This window comes from Macaca thibetana, chromosome 13 (assembly GCF_024542745.1).
Source record: "Macaca thibetana thibetana isolate TM-01 chromosome 13, ASM2454274v1, whole genome shotgun sequence".
In the NCBI taxonomy this organism is placed as follows: domain Eukaryota; kingdom Metazoa; phylum Chordata; class Mammalia; order Primates; family Cercopithecidae; genus Macaca; species Macaca thibetana.
This window is the reverse complement of record NC_065590.1, coordinates 1,500,117-1,521,338: the sequence shown is the minus strand read 5'-3', so window position 1 is coordinate 1,521,338 and position 21,222 is coordinate 1,500,117. Positions and strand designations below refer to the sequence as shown.

At 40.1% G+C, this 21,222-nt stretch overlaps 2 protein-coding genes across 2 annotated transcripts in view; both read left to right on the top strand.

Moving 5' to 3' along the window:
* ANKRD39 (ankyrin repeat domain 39) overlaps positions 1 to 21,222 on the top strand; it is a 745,852-nt gene that overhangs the window by 380,927 nt on the left and 343,703 nt on the right. The window lies entirely within an intron of this gene.
* Positions 1 to 21,222, top strand: part of TMEM131 (transmembrane protein 131) — a 256,208-nt gene that overhangs the window by 194,917 nt on the left and 40,069 nt on the right. The window contains exons 19-31 of the mRNA XM_050755189.1: positions 391 to 477; positions 4,449 to 4,601; positions 4,701 to 4,776; positions 4,959 to 5,076; positions 7,341 to 7,479; positions 7,595 to 7,704; positions 8,171 to 8,237; positions 12,813 to 12,964; positions 13,350 to 13,492; positions 13,934 to 14,120; positions 15,299 to 15,484; positions 16,555 to 16,713; positions 17,123 to 17,721. Coding sequence (XP_050611146.1) covers positions 391 to 477; positions 4,449 to 4,601; positions 4,701 to 4,776; positions 4,959 to 5,076; positions 7,341 to 7,479; positions 7,595 to 7,704; positions 8,171 to 8,237; positions 12,813 to 12,964; positions 13,350 to 13,492; positions 13,934 to 14,120; positions 15,299 to 15,484; positions 16,555 to 16,713; positions 17,123 to 17,721 — 2,176 coding nt within the window. The remainder of the gene's footprint in view (positions 1 to 390; positions 478 to 4,448; positions 4,602 to 4,700; positions 4,777 to 4,958; positions 5,077 to 7,340; positions 7,480 to 7,594; positions 7,705 to 8,170; positions 8,238 to 12,812; positions 12,965 to 13,349; positions 13,493 to 13,933; positions 14,121 to 15,298; positions 15,485 to 16,554; positions 16,714 to 17,122; positions 17,722 to 21,222) is intronic.

Below are 21,222 nucleotides of genomic sequence, written 5' to 3'. Positions count from 1 at the left end.
TTCTATATCAAAAAACTAGAGAGCTATATAACTCTAGATATGCTGGATTTTACATACATTGTTTTAGGAATACAGTTTGACTTTCTTTTTTAAAATAATTATAGATTATTTGTATTTTAAAAAACCTGTCTTCATTGCTTCCCCATTTTTTGGTCTTTTTTACATGTTTTCAGTAAATCGCTGAGAAATCCGTGCAAATGTTTGGTTACTTTTTATGGAATACATTGCACAGATTAAACAGTATCTATGGGTGATTTTAATATTGGTTTGGAACTGGTTATTGTCAATATTAGTCCCAAAATTAGGATAACCCCAAAATATAATGCAGTAGTTATCAAGATCAGGCTAAGTCTTAAATACTTACTTATCATCATCTTCTTGACTCCACAGATCCTGACAATCCCTGTGAAGGCTGTGATTGCTGTAGGCTCACTGACCTGCTTCCCTAAGCACATGGTTCTTCCACCTTCCTTTCCAGTAAGACCATTCGTACACACATTTTTCTATTGCTCGTTTTTTGCCTTTGCCCTTAGCTCTGTGTTCCTGGAATCTTACAGTAAAGTCAGTTATTCTTTATTAGTCATTTATCTTAAAGACATTATACCAGGTTCTTTAGAAGATATAAAGAGATACAGTCCTTTTCCTCAAAAAGTTTTCTATCTAGAAAGGAAATTGGACCCACAATTCAGAGCAGAAGTTGCCCTAAGAGGAGTCAAAATAAAGTGCTGTGAGGGAAACACACATCTCGCTGATGCAGGGGCCGTGGGAGCCAGCTTCGAATTTCTTCCGACAGAGATGGAGAGGGGGTGGCGGAGATGTGAATCCAGGGCCAGGGCGCAAGCTCAACAGGGATGCAGAGGCAGTAAAGTCTGAAATGGGTTCAGACAGTAGTGAGTTGTCCAGTTTGGCAAGAATGGAGAAAAGTTTTAAGAGGGAAAATGGAATGGTATGTTGGGAAAAAACTTAAATGCACTTAAGTTCATGGGAATATGAAGTTTTTGAGTAGAGGCTTGACATCATCAGAGCTGAGCTTTAAAGACTGGCTCTCTGCAGAAAGAGGTAGAGGACACAGATGAAAGTAACAATAGAGTGCCTGGAGGCCAACCCACAGACTGGCCGGAGTCCAGGGGAAAAGTGCCAAGGGGAGGTTTGAGCCTGTGGCTGTGGCAGAGACAGTAAAGTCCCTTCATACCTCCAAGCCTTTATTGTTTCTCTGCCTCGAATGCCCTTTCTCCTCTCCTCCCTTCAAAGAACTCCATGTCTTTCAAGATTCAATTCCATTGTCATCTCCTCCCTGAAGATTTCTTGACTCCTCCAGACAATACTGGTTGTTTCATGTGTGATCCTAGAATACTCTGAAATTACACCTCTTGTTGCAAGCCTCGTATTGTGCTATAAATATTTCCTTATAAGCTGGCCTCCCCAGTGAGAGTCTGAGATCCTCTAGGAAATTGATGAGAGATCATTTCTTCCCAATAGCAGGCACGTAGTGCATAATGTATAGATGAAGGAACAAATGATGGAGAGGGAACATAGGCAAGAGGCATTGCAGGCGAATCATTTGAACTGTGCTTATATCCTAAAGCGGCCATACAGACTGAAACAAGCATGGGGAAAGAGGGTGGATGGAGGAGGCAGGAATATGGCTTAGAGTTTGAGCCTGGAGAACAAGGAAAAAACAAATGGGAAAACCAGGAGAAGATGCTGCCTTTCGCAAGAAGATGGTGCAGTCCATTCAGGAATACCAGGGAAAATGTGAAAGTGTCTCAGATCCTAGTGGTGGGAGACAATAGTGGGTTAAGAGAAACAAGACACTGCAAAATCTTAATGTCATATGCAAGTTTAGCATCCCTAACTCAAATATCTGAAATCCAAAATGTTTCCAAATCTGAAACATTTTGAGACCACAAGTGGAAAACTCTACACCTGACTTCTTGTAACAGGTTTCAGTCAAAACTTTGCTTCATGCACAAAATTATTTTAAATGTTGTATAAAATTACCTTCATGCTGTGCGTATGAATGTATATGAAACATAAATGAATTTCACGTTTAGACTTGTCTCCAAGATACCTCATTATATATATGTAAATATTCCAAAATCCAGAAAAAAAAAGAAAGAAATCTAAAATACATCTGGCCCCAAGCATTTTAAATAAGGGATACTCAACCTGTACAGTAAAACCTAAATTCATTTAGCTCCTTAAAAATATAAATTTTGAATTACTAGTTTCATCACATTTAAGTTTGGGTCTTAATTAAATCCTCATCTTCCTGTCATTCCACTTTGTACTTACTCTACTAAACTCTTGACTTCGGTATTTATCCAGAAGAGCCATGTTTCTTCCTTCCATTACTTTCTCAATCGGTGACGTCCTTAATCTCTGCGTAAACTCTGGCAGGGAAAAGTTCAGTTCAGAAGACAGCGGATGACCCAGTGAAAAGCCCCACGAGTGGAATAAATGAGAAAGCATGTGTATAAAAGCAAGATGTTGGTCTTGATCCATTTGTGTTGCTATAAAGGAATACCTGAGGCTGGGTGATTTACTTTTTAGAAAGAGGTGTATTTGGCTCACGGTTCTGGAGGCTATACAGGAAGCATGGCCCCAGCATCTGCATTGGTGAGGGCCTCGGGCTGCTTCCACTCATATTGGAAGGCAAAGAGGAGCTGGCATGTGCAAAGATCACATGGCGAGAGAGAGGAGAGGGAGGTGCCAGGCTCTTTTTTAACAACCAGTAGTTGTGTGAACTAATGGCTAACTCATTACCACAGGGTCAGAACACACCAAGCCATTCATGAGGGATCCACCCCCATGCCCCAAACATCTTCCATAGGTCCCCACCTCCAACACTGGGGAGCACATTTCAGCGTGAGATATGGGGGGGTTGGTTTTGAACTGCTTCAGATTAAGCTTTCAGATATCTCTAGGTGGCTTGCAGGACCAGGTACTTGCTTGGAATTCTAAATTACCTCTGTATTACCAAATCCTATCATAGATCTCTATCAGATGGAGAATACTAGAGCTGACTGGAAACAATACCTCAGAATAAATATTTCACATAACTCATAGCTTAATATTTGAGTAGAATTGTGAGAGCAGCGTTTATATCTGGGCGCTCTTTTGATCCCCCACACCCCTGAGAGACAAGGCACAAGGGAAGTAGTTATTCCAAGTATGCCAAGTGCAGCGTCTGCCCGAGGGTCCCGTCCGCATCGCAGCTGCACGCCTGCCCTCTGCTGGCTGCCGGGTGTTTTAGCCTCACTGGGCTGTGAATGAGGATCGCTGGCCTCAGCCTCATGGTCATTCTGCCCTTTTTCCTGTGCGCTCTCTTCACCTCTGTATTGTTTATTCCACATATTTAAAAAGTGGGTTTAATCATTTTAGAGACCTCTTCAGATGAATAGGAATCTACAAAAAGATAAAATTTTGTATTTAGCCAAAAGAAAGATTGTAATATAATTCTTCTGGAGTATTACATAAATTATTTAATTTTTTAATTTAAAATTTGGTACTCTGTCACAGAGAGAAGCTTGTGACTGGTAAGAGCAATCGCTGGTTATTAAACAGTTTCATCTATGTGCTGGGATTTTTTTGTTTGTTTTTGAGATGTAGTCTCACTCTGTCACCCAGGCTGGAGTGCAGTGATACGATCTTGGCTAACTGCAGCCTCCACTTCCCGAGTTCAAGTGATTCTCCTGCCTCAGCCTCCCCAGTAGCTGGGACTACAGGTGTGTAGCCACCATGCCTGCTAATTTTTTGTGTGTATTTTTAGCAGGGACAGGGTATCACCATGTTGGTCTGGCTGGTCTCGAACTCCTGGCCTCAAGTGATCCACCCACCTCAGCCTCTCAAAGTGCTGGGATTACAGGCATGAGCCACTGCGCCCAGCCTGTGTGCTGTTTTAATAAGATACTTGACAACCCATCATTTTAAAAGATGTCTAATTTCTCTTTGACACAAATGACATATATTTTTCCTAATGAAAAGACTTTCTTTTAAAAAAAAAAGTGATTTTTTTTTTCCCATTTGGCTTTCGATTTTAGAATTCAGTTATTTCAGGGCATTCTTGCCTGGATATAAAGAAACCTTGCTTACCAAACTGAAAGTGACCATTCCCTTTATTTAAAGCTATCTCTGTTTGTACCTTTGTTGGCATCCTTAATATCTTGACGTGAAAGTGTGAATGTTACGTCAAGCAGTTGTCACAAGATGGCAAAAATTTGTCCTCCTGATTTTTCTGTAACATGCCATAGCAAGAAAAAAAACTTTCTTTTTTGTGACGTTTTCTGGCTCTTGATTACAATCTAGAGATTATCAACTGATGAACATTCTAAAATGTCTTTTGGGCTTTGGTTTCCTAGAAGTCTGCTTGTCTGCTCTGAAGCTTGTGATCTTAAGAAAATTTAACCATATACAAATGAGTTTGTTTTTTTTCTTTCTTCCTTCAGGGGAAAATAGTTCATCAAAGTTTAAATATTATGAATTCCTTCTCACAGAAGGTAAAAATACAGCAAATACGATCTTTGTCAGAAGATGTGCGATTTTACTATAAACGATTGCGGGGGAATAAGGAAGACTTGGAGCCAGGAAAAAAGTCAAAGGTTTGAAGATGTTTATATTTGAGAATTCCCATCGGTAACGTTTTGTTTTGTGGCCTCCTGTGGATTCGGGACTCATGGTTCTCCTGTGCCTCTTTATAGATCGCAAACATTTATTTTGATCCTGGACTGCAGTGTGGGGATCACTGCTATGTTGGCCTGCCTTTTCTATCCAAATGTAAGTGACCTTGCTGTTCTCTCTCGTGTCTTCACTTCCCCCAAAGTACTCTTTTAGTAAGAGGCTGCCACTTTTAAAGTACATTGCTGTCTTTTGTTACTATAGGAATTATTCAAAGGAAAATTGGCAAGTGGGTATAGATGCAGGTTAAGTATGTCATAACGTATATTTCCTTGTTTTAGCTGAACCCAAAGTGCAGCCTGGTGTAGCCATGCAGGAAGATATGTGGGATGCTGACTGGGATTTGCATCAAAGCCTGTTCAAGGGATGGACAGGAATAAAGGAAAATTCAGGTCATAGGTGAGTGGTTTATGTTTATTTTAGCCATCTTTATAAGCTTGAAACAATGCTTTCTAAGTTTTATTCTTATATTAAATTATTTTGCTTTATAGCTAAGAAAGAATGCCTGATTTTCAGAGAGTTATTAGTGAGGCATCTTAAATTGCCGTTTTAACTGTATGTTGCTTAGAAATACACATACTGTCATTTTTCTCTTTTCTGTGGTGCTTTAGATACTTCTTACACTCCAAGAAAATATTTGAAGTTGTCTTTATGTAGGATGACGACAGTATTCACCTTAGACTCATCCATTTGCATAGGAAAGAAAGTTTTTACTTACCACTGACCTCTGTTAAAGGCAAGGACAACATTTTCTAGGTTTACCCCCACCTAGACACTTGGTACAAGACCAGAGTGTTTGCTTATTGTGAAAAGAATACCTCCTTCCTTTTTTTTTGAGACAGAAACTCACTCTGTCATGAAACTGGAGTGCAGTGGCGTGATTCTCCTGCCTCAGCCTCCCGAGTAGCTGGGACTACAGGCACGCACCACCATGCCCAGCTAATTTTTGTATTTTTAGTAGAGATGGGGTTTCACCATGTTGGCCAGGATGGTCTCGATCTCTTGACCTTGTGATCCACCCACCTCAGCCTCCCGAAGTGCTGGAATTACAGGTGTGACCCACTGTGCCCAGCCCACCTCCTTCATTTCTAAGTGCCGAGCCGTTTGGGAGCACACAGGGCTCCGTTCAGACAGGCTCCACAGCGTTTCTTTGGTAGGCAGGAAATGTGCATCTAATGACAAATCAGTACTGCACCTGGATTCAAAAACAAAAAATGTATTGATTTGGTAGTATAGAAATCTGATCTTTTCATGTACTTCAGAAAAGAATTTGACTAGAATAACGATAGTATGGCAACTGATGGAAACTGCTCTTCTCAAGCTGCAAGTTTGAAATACATTTGTTAGTATCAAGGTATTCCCATTAAAGAGTACTGTGAATTCTCAAACCATTAATAATTGAAGGATTTGTTTATCTGAACTGTCTGCTATGAAAAGTTTTCTTAAGGCAAAAGAAAGTTGAATGTTTACTTTAAAAAGCTGGTTAAAATGAATAAAAAAGACACTTCCTCTAACGGACTTGCTAAGAGAACACTAATGAAAACTCCTTTGTGCCCTGTGTTTCCACAGTGGACGTTATAAAGGACAAGCAAGTCCCAAATGTTACTGTCCAATTATGACCAAATAACTTAAAATACTGCCCTAGACTCAGCTGCTAAGGAACCCCTTCACCTCCTACCCACAAAAAGCCTGCCCTCCCCTCTCTGTCCCCAGCACCCCATTGCTAAGACCCCGGGCTCCCTGTCTATCCTGAGTGCACAGTGGATGTGATATTCTCCCTGATCCCGCCTTTGTGTTACTTTGTTATGTGTGTGTGACAGAGGATTTCTGCTGCTAGTCTTATAAACCTGTACTCTTACCAGTATTAGAGTATCGTAACACTGCAGCCATAGAATTAGGGGTTAAAATATGCTTCAGCGTTTAGTCCCAGGGATCTCAGCTCCATTTATAATATTGTGTCTTTGGGAATGTGTTCTGAGTTCTAAGCAACTGGCTTATACACACTTCTGAGTCGGGATATACTCAGATGAGGTCTCAAATATCGCTGAAAACTTTACGTGTATCTGCACAAAACCCTCATAGGTTTTACCTCTGTCATCAACTGATGTCTTCATTGAGTGTGAGGACTCTGTTTTGTTTTTATATCAAGGGGGGTAAAAGCCATATGCCAAGCAATGCACTGCCTTCTCATTAGTTCTACTGAACATGTTTTTAGCACCCTGCTTGTAGATGTCTGGATCTTTCCCCTAGGCATGTAAGGTCCTTTAGGATCTGCGTAACATCATGTGTTATCTCTATATGCCTGCCTTTTCTAAATAGGTTATCTGCTATAGGCCAGCTTTTCTTACTGAATTTATACTTGGAAAGTTTTTTCTAAACTTACAGGATTACATTCATGTCATTGGTACTCTGCCTAAGATTTATCATCCTTTCCATATTCAGTACAGAAACAGAGGATCTGTGACAGGTATTTTGGCAACTCTTTGTGCCAATATAGAGACATCAAATAGCATTACAAGCATAGTAAAATATTAGAATGAATAAATGTGTTTTTTCAGGGCCAGCAAAAAATTTCTCAAGTACATAAGCCTAATTGAATTTCTTATGTTCAGAAGACTCAAATATTTCATTTTGATACAGTGACTTACAAATTGTTTTTCTAGATTGAGTGCTATATTTGAAGTAAATACAGACCTTCAAAAAAATATAATATCAAAAATCACTGCCGAGCTCTCCTGGCCTTCCATACTTAGCTCACCCCGGCACTTGAAATTTCCACTTACTAATACAAACTGCTCCTCAGTAAGTATTCAAAGTGACGTTGGTTTTTGGAAATATGTACTAGGGTTATAAAGTATTTACTCTTAGCTTTCACTATAGAAATCTTTCATTTAATACTTCATTTCTCTTGTTTAAGGAAGAAGAGATTACTTTAGAAAATCCTGCAGATGTTCCTGTCTATGTTCAGTTTATTCCCCTGGCTTTATATTCCAACCCCTCCGTGTTCGTGGATAAGTTAGTATCCAGGTAAGTATTGTTTTGGATCATCACGGTGTTTCTATGTAGTATTGAATCAGTATTGTATTTACTTAAAAAGCCTTATTGCAGCTCATACAGTGACAGATTTGACTTAGAGAAGTTCTGGATCTCTACGGTTGAGAGAAGGTTTTAGGGAGGTTTAGGTTGATACTGTGTGAAGCATCCAGAAAAACTTTCAATATAAGGCAAGAAAAAGTAATGTGAAACTCCCTTCTAAAAATGTGTAAAGAGAAAGCAGATGAAACCTTTCAAATATTCTAGTTTTAAAAAGTGAACAAAATATTAATTACAAGTTGTGGCCTTTAATTTTCTTAAGGCTATAAATCTGGTCATACTGATCTCAAAACCTGCCAGACAATAATTTGAAAATAAAGCACACACCTGATAATCACTCCATCACCCCCTTAACTGTGATGTTGCTTATGAATAAATATGTGTACATTTTTTGTTTTAGGTTTAACTTGAGTAAGGTGGCAAAGATAGATTTGAGAACACTAGAATTTCAAGTCTTCAGAAACAGTGTAAGTATTCAAACTTCATAATATTCCAAGGAAATTATTCTATAATATGGTCAATATAAATATGAAAGAAAATTATTGGCTACTCGTAAATTTGGCTGAAGGGTAAGTTACTGAAGAAGTCAGAGCAGTCCAGTAATTATTTTAGAGGCAAATAAATCAGGAAGAGTAGGTGGGATTTAGATCAAGGTGAGGCACATTGAGTAGAAGGTTCATATTTGTGGGCATTAAACGTTAAGCCCATGAAGGTTTGTAATAATAATAACAGAAATTCTGAGAATATATAGATGAGGTAAATGTTAATACATAATTAACTTTTATTGAGCTCAGTGATTTAAATTTTCTTTCTGGATACTTTATAATTAAATTGTAAGCCATCCATGAATGGTAAACCCACGGCTGACTGTGTTCGTATTTAGCAGGGTGATATGCATGATTTTCACTCAATGGATAATCTTCTATTTATAAACATATACATAAACTGGTTTGTTCTAGGAACCAAACTATTTTCTATCATTCAGGCCAGGCGGAGCAACCACTCACCACTCACTATTAAATAAGACCTAAGGGTGTGTGTTAGGAACTTAGCACTTGGAGCTAGGGCTCCCTGCAAAATGGTCCAAGCCTTTTGGCCACTATGCCCTTCTTTCTGCCTCGGGCCAAGTTCAGATCTGGTTCTCTGATTCCAGAAGCTTTGCCCTTACCATTGTATCATGTGGTCATTGCAGACCAGGAATTGCTGTGAGCCTTTTCAAACCAGATCCCTCATAGTTCTTGAAATACTGTATTCTTTCCCATAGCTCCATGTTTTTATCTGTAAAGCATATATTAGCCCAGTCCTTATTAGAATAGTTTTTGTAACTCTGTCTTTAAGGCAAGCTTACATAAGAAAGTAATATTCAAAGTTGTATTTTTTTCTGTCGAATAATGGCTGGACACTAGACTGAAGTTTAGACAGTCTTGTATCCCAGCCTCATGCCCCTCTCTAGGAATCCTTTTGTGCTTTGCTTTTTCCCATCTGTAAAATGCCAAAGTAACAAATATTACTGGAAGTTACCTAGAAGGCTCAGTAACCGGAACTTCCTTTCACTCTGCTTTTCTTTTTTCTTTTTTCTTTTTCTTTTCTTTTTTTTTTTTTTTTTTTTTTTCTCCACAACACGTGGCTAATTTTTTTTTTTACTGGTATTTTTTAGTAGAGCCGAGGTTTCACCATGGTGGCCAGGCTGGTCTCGAACTCCTGACCTCAGGTGATCCGCCTGCCTTGGGCCTCCCAAAGCACTAAGATTACAGGCGTGAGCCACCGTGCCCGGCCCACTCTGCTTTTATAATAGGGGGAAATTTCACGTAAGTATTAAATGAGCTAATATTTAACTTTTTTATTTTATTAACTACAAGCCATATTTACAAGATGTAGAATACTGAACTAAGCACTGTGAGAGATAGGAAAATACATAAGAGTACTCTAGACATCAGAAATTTATTCTAAATAAGAAATTCAGGAGGAGGTCCTAGAATGAGCTTAGAGTAAATTCTATCTCAGGCATCTCTACAGTGCTGCAGAATGTGGTTCTCAAGATACCTGGTCTCAGGACTCCCTTGCAGTCTTAAAATTATTAAGGACCCCAGAGAGGTTTCTCATTTATATGGTTTACATCCATCAGTGTTTTGCCATATTAGAAACTGAAACTGAGGCTGGGCGCGGGAGATCTTTAAAAGAGTGATTTAATTTGTTTAAAATAATAATAAAAAACCTATTCCATTCAACATAGGTAACATCAAAAATGAAAACTACCTGTATTTTAAAAAATCATTTAGCGCCGGGCGCGGTGGCTCACGCCTGTAATCCCAGCACTTTGGGAGGCTGAGTCGGGCGGATCACGAGGTCAGGAGATCGAGACCATCCTGGCTAACACCGTGAAACCCCGTCTCTATTAAAAAATACAAAAAAACTAGCCGGGCGAGGTGGCGGCGCCTGTAGTCCCAGCTACTCGGGAGGCTGAGGCAGGAGAATGGCGTGAACCCGGGAGGCGGAGCTTGCAGTGAGCTGAGATCTGGCCACCGCACTCCAGCCTGGGTGACAGAGCGAGACTCTGTCTCAAAAAAAAAAAAAAAAAAAAATCATTTAGCAAGGAGAATGGATTGTTTTAAATTTTTACAACTCTCTTTAATGGCTGTCTCCCCAACTTAATGGACAGGTGGATTTTCATATCTGCCTCTACATTCAATCTCTCTTGATACATTGTTTTAATTGAAGTATGTAATGAAAATCTAACCTGCTACAGACATGTAATGAAAGAAGGAGTATTTTAGTTGCCTTTTTATTTATAACACTGTACATCAGTCATTTGGAAAACACTGGTGCACAGAGACATGCAGACCTTACAAATGTTGCCACAATTCACTATGCACTATCCACAAATGAATCATACTCACTCACCACCAGGCTCATCAGGAAACTCTTGAAGTATTGGGAAGCTGTCAGGCTCACAAGGGTGAATACAAATTATCCAAAATCCTCAATTTTGCTCGAAAGCTTGAATTTTATTGGAAACAAATACTTCAATAGGCTTACTTATTTCTATGAAAATCTCTGCCAGATACCCAAGCCTGAATGACCATTGGCTGTCAGTCATTCTTTCAGACATAAACGGTGTTCCATGAGAAAAGCAGCTAGTTCACTAGTTCAGCTTCCATCTCAGACAGCTTTGCAAAACAACATGGTAGCTGCAGAAAACTTTTTACATACTTCCCATTGTATCCCACAGAACTTTAAAGACGTGCTCCAGGGTTGAGTTTTTACGGCATCACCAAGGACTTTTTTTTTTTTTTTTAACTACAAATGCATGACACTGAAGAACACAGTGGCTGCTAGGGAAGTTTGATACCACTGCCTAGATGCGTGCTAAGGGGTCAGCAGTTTTACCCTCCGTAGCTTTTGCTGACTGTCAGTGCAGATGCCAACATAGTGAAAAAGACAACATCTATCGGTATCATCATGGAAATAGTTTTGACATTGTGGTGGACACTCTGACAGGATCCCTGAGATCCCTGGGGTCCAAGGTCACTTTTGGAGAACCTCCACCGTGAAATTACTAAGGTCCTGAATGGTGTACGGGAGGCATCGCAACATCTTAAAGTTTTCCCCAAATCGTGAGAGTTTAAATTAGCTACTGTTTGCTGGGAATATATGTATAGTACATCATTGTGTCCATCAGTTACTCAGAGTAGTTTATTTAAAAGGGAACTTACCAACCATCTTGAAGCAGCTGAAATATTCCCTTGTCTCAGTGGACTTGGACAGAAAGGAAAAAAATAGCAGTTAACACTTGAACAATACAGACTTGGATTGTGCTGGTTCATGCATACTTTTTTTCAGTCAAGCGCAGATGGAAAATACAGTTCTCAGGATGCAAAACTGCATATATGGAGAGCCCTACTTTTTGTATAGGCACATTCCACAGTGGCCAACTGCGACTTGAAAATGCGCAGATTTGGTTATGCCTGGGATCCTGGAAACAATCTCTGGCGTGTACAGAGACAACCATATTTGCCTCAGAAGCAAGAATTAAAAGTAGTGTGCTTCATAAAGTCTGTTGACTGTAAGTTAATGTTTGTGGACTCATGCTGAAGCAGGTAGCTAGATCTGTATGTGTGAAACACACACCGAGCTATGCCAGGGGGAGTAGAAAACAATACAGAATTCACCCTCCTTCCATGTTAGCGGAAGCCGTGAAGAGCTGGTGGATGTTTATAGCCAAGTGTTGACAACCCTTCCCTCAAAAAAGTTTACACTTAATGTTGCTTAAAAACCAGAACAGTATATCCTTATATGTGACCTGTGACTGTTTTTGTAAATAGACAAGCAAATTTTCTTAACCTTAACTATAACTGGCTGTCAAAAAGTCATATTTTGAATATTAAACTAAGCTATGCTTTAAACTTTAAATCATCGGGTGTTTATGAAACAGTAATCATGTGTAACCTTCAAAATAAGATTCAAGGAGAAACTTATAGGAGTTGGAAATCTTTTTACATGTAAACGTACGGTGCAGCCTGAAGACCCTTCAGCTGGTCCCCTTGAGAGGGGAGGAGTGGCGTGGCGGTGGCAGGAGGCCTGAGGTGTTGGCCTTGGTCCCCTTTAGAAGGGAGCAGTGGCAGGAAGCATCAGGAGGCCTGGGGTGCTGGCATTGGTTCCACAAGTGTTTGCTTTGTGCTAATGTGTCTAGGTGATCATCTTAGGTTTCTGTCCTTTTCTGTGTGTGTAATATTTCAAAATTTTAGAAGGTTAAAAACAAAAGAGATATGTATCCAAAAACAAATGCCTTGTGCAAACATTGAGGACTTTGTTTGGTGACCTGGGGAGCAAAGTCCCTTTTTGGACTTAATGCAGAATATGCATCTCATCGTTGGTTCCTCTGCCCTGTTTCCAGCTAACCCGCATCTAAACATGACAGATAAAGTTGTTGACGCATTTGATCAGTTTGAGAACCTCTGCTGGGCTGCAGATGGGGTGTAAAGGAAGAAACTTCTTCCACAGAATATCTTCATGACTCCTCTTTGTTTACCCAATGATTCCAGGCTCATCCACTGCAGAGTTCAACGGGATTTATGGAGGGCGTCTCTCGACATTTAATTTTAAACCTAATTTTAAAACCCGGAGAAAAGAAATCTGTCAAAGTAAAGTTTACGCCAGTTCACAACAGAACTGTTTCTTCACTTATCATCGTCAGGTAGGTTCTGTGACACAGTGTGGGTTCATTTTTACTACTCACTTAGAAGGCCTTACTTGTTTTAAGATGAATTTGCGTGTCTAACTTACGAAATAGTTTAAATTCACTTTGTCCAAAACATGCACACATACTCCATGCCTGATGAAACATACCTTTGTTATCAAATGCATAGTTCAAAACCATGAATAGTGTCTTACTGTGATGTGTGTCTCTTAAAAATAAAAACTCTTGCTCTTCTCTGTGTATTTTTGAATTCTTAAAGTATAAATTCTCACATTAAATTTAATTTCTATGTGGTGCTCTGTAAAATAACAGTAGAAATTCCAAATCAAAAGATTGTGCAAATTTAGTGAGAAGAAAATCTGTAATTCTTGTTCTTGCATAGAAATAACCTGACTGTGATGGATGCTGTGATGGTCCAAGGACAAGGAACAACTGAGAACTTGAGGGTGGCAGGCAAGCTTCCAGGTCCAGGAAGTTCCTTACGCTTTAAAATCACGGAAGCCTTGTTAAAAGATTGTACAGATAGTAAGTCTTTCTAACAGTTCCAAGGACGCTAATTTCAGAATTTGCTTTCAACAGTAAATAATTTCAAAAACAACATTATTTCTATATGTGCACACGTGTATATTAGTTATGAGTGCTTAAGATGTTAAGGAAATTCTATGTCTTATGTTTAGAGTTGTTTGATTTGGATCATAAGAGATTTAAAGTATTTGCACTCATTGCATACCTTAGCTGATTTACTCTCAGTGTGAAACGTAAAGTATAATAAACCTTTGCTATCTAAAATGATGTGTCAAAGTAGATTACCGCATGATGAAATCTGAGGAACAGCTGATCTCTCTGACGTGCAGGGATGGTTTATAACCTGTGACACATAGTAATTCATGAATAGTGTGTTTATCGTTTGGACTGGGAACACATAATGGCAAGATTTAGTCTTATTCCCGATTTTTTATCCTTTAGGTTTAAAACTAAGAGAACCAAATTTCACATTGAAAAGAACATTTAAGGTAGAGAATACAGGACAACTTCAAATTCACATAGAAACCATTGAAATCAGTGGATACTCCTGCGAAGGATATGGCTTTAAAGTGGTTAATTGTCAGGAGTTTGCCCTAAGTGCCAATGCCTCTAGAGATATAATCATATTGTAAGTATTTTATTTTCAGGTATAATGAATCACTGACTTTCTACACTAGAGTTGCTCAAACTCTATGCAAAGATATGTTTTCATGTTTACCAAAAGTCTTTATCCACAAATGTATTCGTTTGATTTTTTTTTTTTTCCACTTAATCTTTGGCTAAGGTATTTCTTCATTATCTCAGTTTTCAAAGTTATAAATTTGTTTTCACTTAATCTTTGGTTGAGGCATTTCTTCATATCTCAGTTTTCAAAGTTGTAAATTTGTTTTCACTTAATCTTTGGTTGAGGCATTTCTTCATATCTCAGTTTTCAGAGTTGTAAAACTTTTATCTCTGAAGTGGATCAGATAATCTTAGAAATCCATTTCAAAATTATTTTCAGGGTTATGTTAAAGCAAAAGATGTTGGTGTAAATTCACAGTCCCTCAGCAACAGTGATTTGTTTCATACGTGTACAATTTTTTCATGTTTTGCAGTATGAAGATATGTAATATTTTGGTTAGAAGACAGTTTTAATGCCTATCTCAGTAATAGCTACAGCATATTTGAACAATTAATTAATAACTTGTTTTGTTATAAAGTTTATGCAACAAAATGCAACTTCTGTCCCTTAATTGAATATTTAATTTTGTGATCTTTAATGGATATTTACTTAATAAGTAGCTACATTATTGTATAAAAGGCATAATGTGTGACACCTAAAGACGCAATGAGGAATAAGACACCTTTCCTCAAGGTGCATACAATTAGCAAAAAATAAAAATAAAATAATTGCAGCAGTAATCCATACTGCAGGAGATGATGGAAAAATCACTAGGCCCCTGACGGTTTGTTTTTTTAAAAAAGACATTATTGGGACTGTAGCCTGGGAGAAGAGCATGGATTTAGATAAAGAAGAAAGAAGGAGAGAAAGACACAAAGCTCAGGACCGTTTTCTAAATTAATAGTTACAGGAAACTGATTATTGTTATTTTTTAGTGTAAATTCTCTGATTATTCACAGAATACGGTTGTTCCTATTATTGACCATGGGATAATACTTTTTTTGTCCTAAAATGAGGAAGTTGAGTAAAAGCGTCAAACTCAAATTCTGTTATATTTCAAAGGCTTATGGGAGTGGTATTATATGTAGACTGCTTGTGAGATATTTTTAAAACTTAGCCTTACTACCATCATTGTGTTTTAGGTTTACTCCTGATTTTACAGCTTCTAGAGTTATCCGGGAACTGAAGTTTATAACAACCAGTGGCTCTGAGTTTGTGTTTATATTGAACGCATCCCTTCCTTACCATATGTTAGCAACCTGTGCAGAAGCCCTACCCAGACCAAACTGGGAACTGGCTCTGTATATCATCATCTCAGGAATAATGAGGTACTTGTGTCTTGTTTCAAGGTTCATATTCATTCAACATTTAACACTGTTGATCGAGTGCCCGCTGTGTGCCAGCCACTGTTCTGAGTTCTAGGATATGCCAGCGAACAAGATAGAACTCTGCCTTAATCAGGCTCACAGACTGGTGGGAACAGTGAAAACTGAGCCCTTCTTGGGTGGCATATATAATAAACAGTCGTCTTTACCTCTGAAATTGGTTACACAAATTTAAGTACATTTTGACGTCTTTTTAAAATGCTCAGATAGTTACTTGACTGAGGCGTATATATAATATACTTAATAGTACCTAGGCCACATGACACTGATTAGAAATGTTTTTTAAATTCTCAGTGTCTTCATCTGTTCTCAGTATATTACTTTGTGTTTCAAGAATCAGATAGATTCACCTCTAAACTAATTTACATATTTATATCACACATCCTTTAGAGGAAACAGGTTGGAGAGTTGAAACTAAAATTCTTCTTAGTAAAAGAAAAATCAGATTCCAGGCATTTCTTCTAATACACGTAATTATTGCCTCCATATAAAACCTCCATGTAAGGTGGCATTCTATAAAAATTGATGAGCAGGCCGGGCACGGCGGCTTACACCTGTATTCCCTGCACTTTGGGAGGCCAAGGCGGGCAGATCACCTGAGGTCAGGAGTGCAAGACCAGCCTGGCCAACATGGCGAAACCCCGTCTCTACTGAAAATACAAAAAATTAGCCGGGTGTGCATCTCTATAAGTCCAGCTACTCGGGAGGCTGAGGCAGGAGAGTCGCTTGAACCTGGGAGGCTGAGGTTGCAGTGAGCTGAGATCGCCCCATTGAGCTCCAGTCGGGGCAATAAGAGTGAAACTTCGTCTCAAAAAAAAAAAGAGAAAGAAAGAATAACTGATGTGCAAACTTTTGTCCATAAAACTGTGGGTTTTGTCTGTTAAAAGTTGTCACAGACAACTTGGTTTTCTATTATATCATTTTGTACTTTACCAAGAAACTCTGCCTTTAACATCGAATTTTGTTGCTTGTTCACTAACAATCCTGATTTTCCAATTTTTTTACCCCTGCAGTGCACTGTTTCTTTTGGTCATTGGAACAGCCTATTTGGAAGCTCAAGGAATATGGGAGCCATTTCGAAGGCGGCTATCCTTTGAGGCCTCGAACCCGCCCTTCGATGTGGGAAGGCCATTTGATCTCAGGAGAATCGTTGGTATTTCATCTGAAGGAAAGTATGTTCACATGCTGGCAATAAATTCCCTCGTGTACATAGATTTGGCTGATAAAATTACAAGAAAAAATAAGTTGCTTTTCATCTTTGCTCAGGAGAAAAAAAATCTTAATTCTGATTACTTAATAGCAGCCTGTATGGAACTCTGGGTGACTTAGAGCTCGTACTGGATACTGTGTTTTTATTATATTGGTAAGGGTTCAAATACTTTTAGTTAGATCACTGACGGTAAATTATCAATGTTCAGATAGAACAGATTTTAGAGACTAGTAGAAATTCTCCCTATTTCTTGCTCTTTTTTCCCGAGTGTGGTTTATATTTATGGTGGCTGTACTGATGAAGTAAGTTTTTTTTTAATATTAGATTTTGTGGGTTGCTATTTACTGATCTGCAGTTGGTCCCTTTTTCAGCTTGAACACACTCAGCTGTGACCCCGGTCACAGTAGGGGGTTCTGTGGAGCAGGCGGTTCATCATCCCGACCCAGTGCCGGGACTCATAAGCAGTGTGGCCCATCGGTCCACCCACACAGCAGTCACAGCAATAGAAACTCAGCTGACGTGGAAAACGTCAGAGCCAAAAACAGTTCAAGTACCTCTAGTAGGACTTCTGCTCAAGCAGCTTCTTCACAGTCTGCTAACAAAACAAGCCCCCTTGTCTTAGATTCGAACACAGTGACTCAAGGTCATACAGCAGGCAGAAAGTCCAAAGGGGCAAAGCAGAGCCAGCACGGCAGCCAGCACCATGCCCACAGCCCGCTGGAGCAGCACCCTCAGCCGCCTCCGCCACCGCCAGTGCCTCAGCCCCAGGAGCCGCAGCCCGAACGGCTGTCTCCCGCCCCCCTCGCACACCCTTCCCACCCAGAACGTGCCAGCAGCACGAGGCACAGTTCCGAGGACTCGGACATCACCAGTCTCATAGAAGCCATGGACAAAGACTTCGACCACCATGACTCCCCAGCCCTAGAAGTGTTTACAGAGCAGCCTCCATCGCCATTGCCAAAAAGCAAAGGTAATCCTCTGCTCCCACTGCTGGAGATCCATGATGTGTGAGGGAAAAGCCAGTGCATGTTTCAGGAGCTGTTAAGATTATAGTTGTGGTAACCAGCTAATGTAGTAGGTTCCTCTGGCTCAGATTTATCTCCAGTGTTGGACTTCAACTTTTCCATCAAAATGCGATTAGAGGTATCTGTCATAAAAGATATATTTGTATTTCTTAGATTGTTTACCAAAATCAGAAATTCCGTGGACATCTACTGTTTTTCTTTTCAGCTGCCTGTGATTGTGTTATTGTGATAGATTTAGCTTTTTTTTTCATTGTTAAAATAGTTTTGAGCACAGGAGTAAAATGGAGATCAGCTGCCTTTTAACCCCAAATTAGGATTTCTTCACTTTCGAGCAGGGGTTGGCAGACTAAATTAGCAGACCAAATCACCACCTGGTTTTATGAATAAAGTTTTATTGGAATAGAACCATGCTCATTTGTTGGTATATCCTAAGCTTTCCTGCTTCTATGGCAGAGTTAAGTAATTGTGACCAAAACAGTATGGCCCACAAAGCTGAAAATGTTTGCTATCGGGCCCTTAACCAAAAAAGCTTACCAACCCTGCTTTAGAGTTCTGCTTACTGTATTAGTTACCTACCTATTTCTGAGTAACAGATTACCCCAAAACCCAGGTGCTTAAAAGAACATATGCTCTTGTCTCACAGCTTCTGTGGTCAGGGACATGAGTACAGCTTAGCTGGGTCCCATGGCCCTCACAAGACTGCAGTCAAGGTGTTGGCCAAGGCTGATGTCATCTTCAGGTTCAGCTGAAGGTGGACCTGCCTCCATGTTCACACAGGCAGTTGATGGCGGGATTCAGTTCTTCATGGGCTGTTGGATGGAGGGCCCCAGCTCCTTGCTGGCTGTGGCCAGGGGTCTGTCGTGGTTCCTATCCACAGGGCAGGTCACAGCTTGGCAGTTGGCTCCCCCAGAACAAACAAGAGGGCAAGGAGGAAGCAGGACGGAAGTCACTGTTTCTTATGATCTGGGAAGTGACATCCCATCAATGTTGTAGTATTGTGCTCATTCGAAGTGTGGTCCAGCCCACACTCCAGGAGAGAGAACCACACAAGGGCATAAATACCAAGAGGTAGACACCACTGGGAGCTTGGAAGTCTGCACCACACACAGATAGGTAGACCAGTTTGTAAGCTCCAGAATCAAGAGGTAAAAACCAGTAAATAGCCTCTAGTTGTATTGCAATTTCATCCTTTACAGCCTGAGCTTTTTTGCGTCTCCTTTCTCTCTCGTGGCAGCATGCTAATATACCTGATTCCAAGCCTATATCAGTCCCTTCCAGAATGATTTACCAAGGAGTTTTTGGCTTCAGTTTATACAGAAAACAGGGATCTTGGCAGCCCTAAGAGTCCAGAAGAAACTTGACATCCCAGAGTCTAGGAGTTTCAGATAATTTTTTAGTCCCAGTAATATGAAAACTAGCTCTGTTGAGTCCTCTTGGAATTACACGCACTCGGATTTGTAAAACAGTAAGACGTCTTGAATATGATTGGTTAACCTTCTACAGAAGTCCTTTTTTGGCTAACCCATTATTAACTGAGCTTACATATTTTAGGGTAATTTTTAGAATAATCTTAAGTGAATACTTAGAAGTCCTTTTTTAATTAGATCAAGTTATATAGCATTTTTTCCCACATTTAGGGCATGAATAAAATAAATCTGTGTTATCCTCTCTTATCACAAAGAAAGAGTTGGGCAGTCAAATTGACTACCTCATTCCTGTGTCTAACACAGTCTTCCAACATCAGCATGATGGGTCCAGTTCTGTTTTCAGGATCACTCATTGAGAACCTAAATTTTAAAGTGAAATACTTTTTAATTTTCAGTGGTCCTAGAGTCATCCTACTAAAAGACACTCAGTGAGGGAGCATGGATGCCGCATTATTGGTGACTCTTGAGCCTGTGAGGAGACAGTGGTTACAGGCTTCACAGGAGCGGCTTCTCTACTCACTGTGCTTCCCAATGATGCTGTTTGGTAAAAAGGAAGGAGACTGTATTTCTATATACTTTTTCTTCTTCAGTGTTTTTATTGAAGTATAGCATGCATATAGAAAGACAGTCTTTAAAATGAACTTTAAAAGGTGGGCATTGACCTTGGGGTTGCAAACTAGTAGTATGTTATGAAACTATAGGCTTCCAGCTGTACAGAACCTTTATAATCTTTCAGAAGCTTACCCCCACACCCCTGCAAATAGCAGGTTTACATTACATATGAACATTCTCTTTTTAGGGGCAACACGTTCTTTTTTTTCTCCCCCTGGTATCTCATACTAAAATTATTTCTTGTAATGAGCTTGTGTAGTTTCTGGCTTTTGGAAGCTGCTCCAAGTGACCTCTTCGAGTCAATGTGTTGATCTTCCTGGATCTTGCCTTCAGCGGTTGAATGGCTTGCAAGCCGCCCAGCCATGCTGTGCCATCTCTCCAGTCCCTGCTTCCGGTGGCAGGTGATGCCCAGAAATGCCGCCTCTTGGTGGTTGGCCTGAGCAGGGACTCATGTTGCCGACTAAGATTCTGAATTAGATTCTGTACTTCTTTGGTTTCTCCCACCTGTAACACTTAAACCCCATGGATTGGACAGCGGCCATTGCAGGATTGAAGGCTAAAACCCAAGAAAACCATGAGTCTGGCACAGTTGGGTCTCAGTGTCTGCATTACCCAGAGAAATGGTGGCGTCTGTGGCCATTCTCGTTTCTGGCTTTGGCTTTATCGAGGGTAGGGAGAGGCAGAGAATTGTGGCGTCCAGAGGCCAGGCTCTGCCGTTAGGCAGGTGCAGATTATATCTTGACCCCGCCCCCTTACTAACTGTGTGACTTTGGAAAAAATGACTCCCCTGAGCCTCCACTTGTTATTTTTAAAGTGAAGAGAAGAGTTACTCCCCACATCATAGGGTGTCACCACCGCCATGGTTATTATTGGGGCAGGAAGCGGCACGTGCTATCTGTAGCCTGCTGCGTTGAAGGTGGCTGTGGAGCATCCCAGCAGAAGCATGTGTTTGGAACTTGGTCTCGAGGGTAAGAATTGGGACAAGCAGAGAATCCTGAGAGCAAGGCCAAACAAGAAGGCAGCCAGCAGATAGCACGACAGAAAGCAGTGGAAGATGTGCTTAGCACATCCCAGCAGGCAGGGCCCGGCGGAGCAGAGGCTGAAGAGTGCGCGCGGAGCCTGGACTTGAGGACATTATTTGTGACCTTGGAAAGAACAGTTTGTGTGAAGTGCAATCACCTCTGAGACCAAGTCACTGTGGCTTAGAGTAACTTTCACATCAGACTGTTAAGAGTGGCCGCTAACTAGTGAGTGTGTTGGGGGCTTTTACTCTTTAACCTGTATTTTCCCTGTTTCTTTTTTTTTTTTTTTTTTTTTTTTTTTTTTTTTTTTTTTTTTTTTTTTTTTTTGGAGATAGAGTCTCGCTTTGTCGCCCAGGCTGGAGTGCAGTGGCCGGATCTCAGCTCA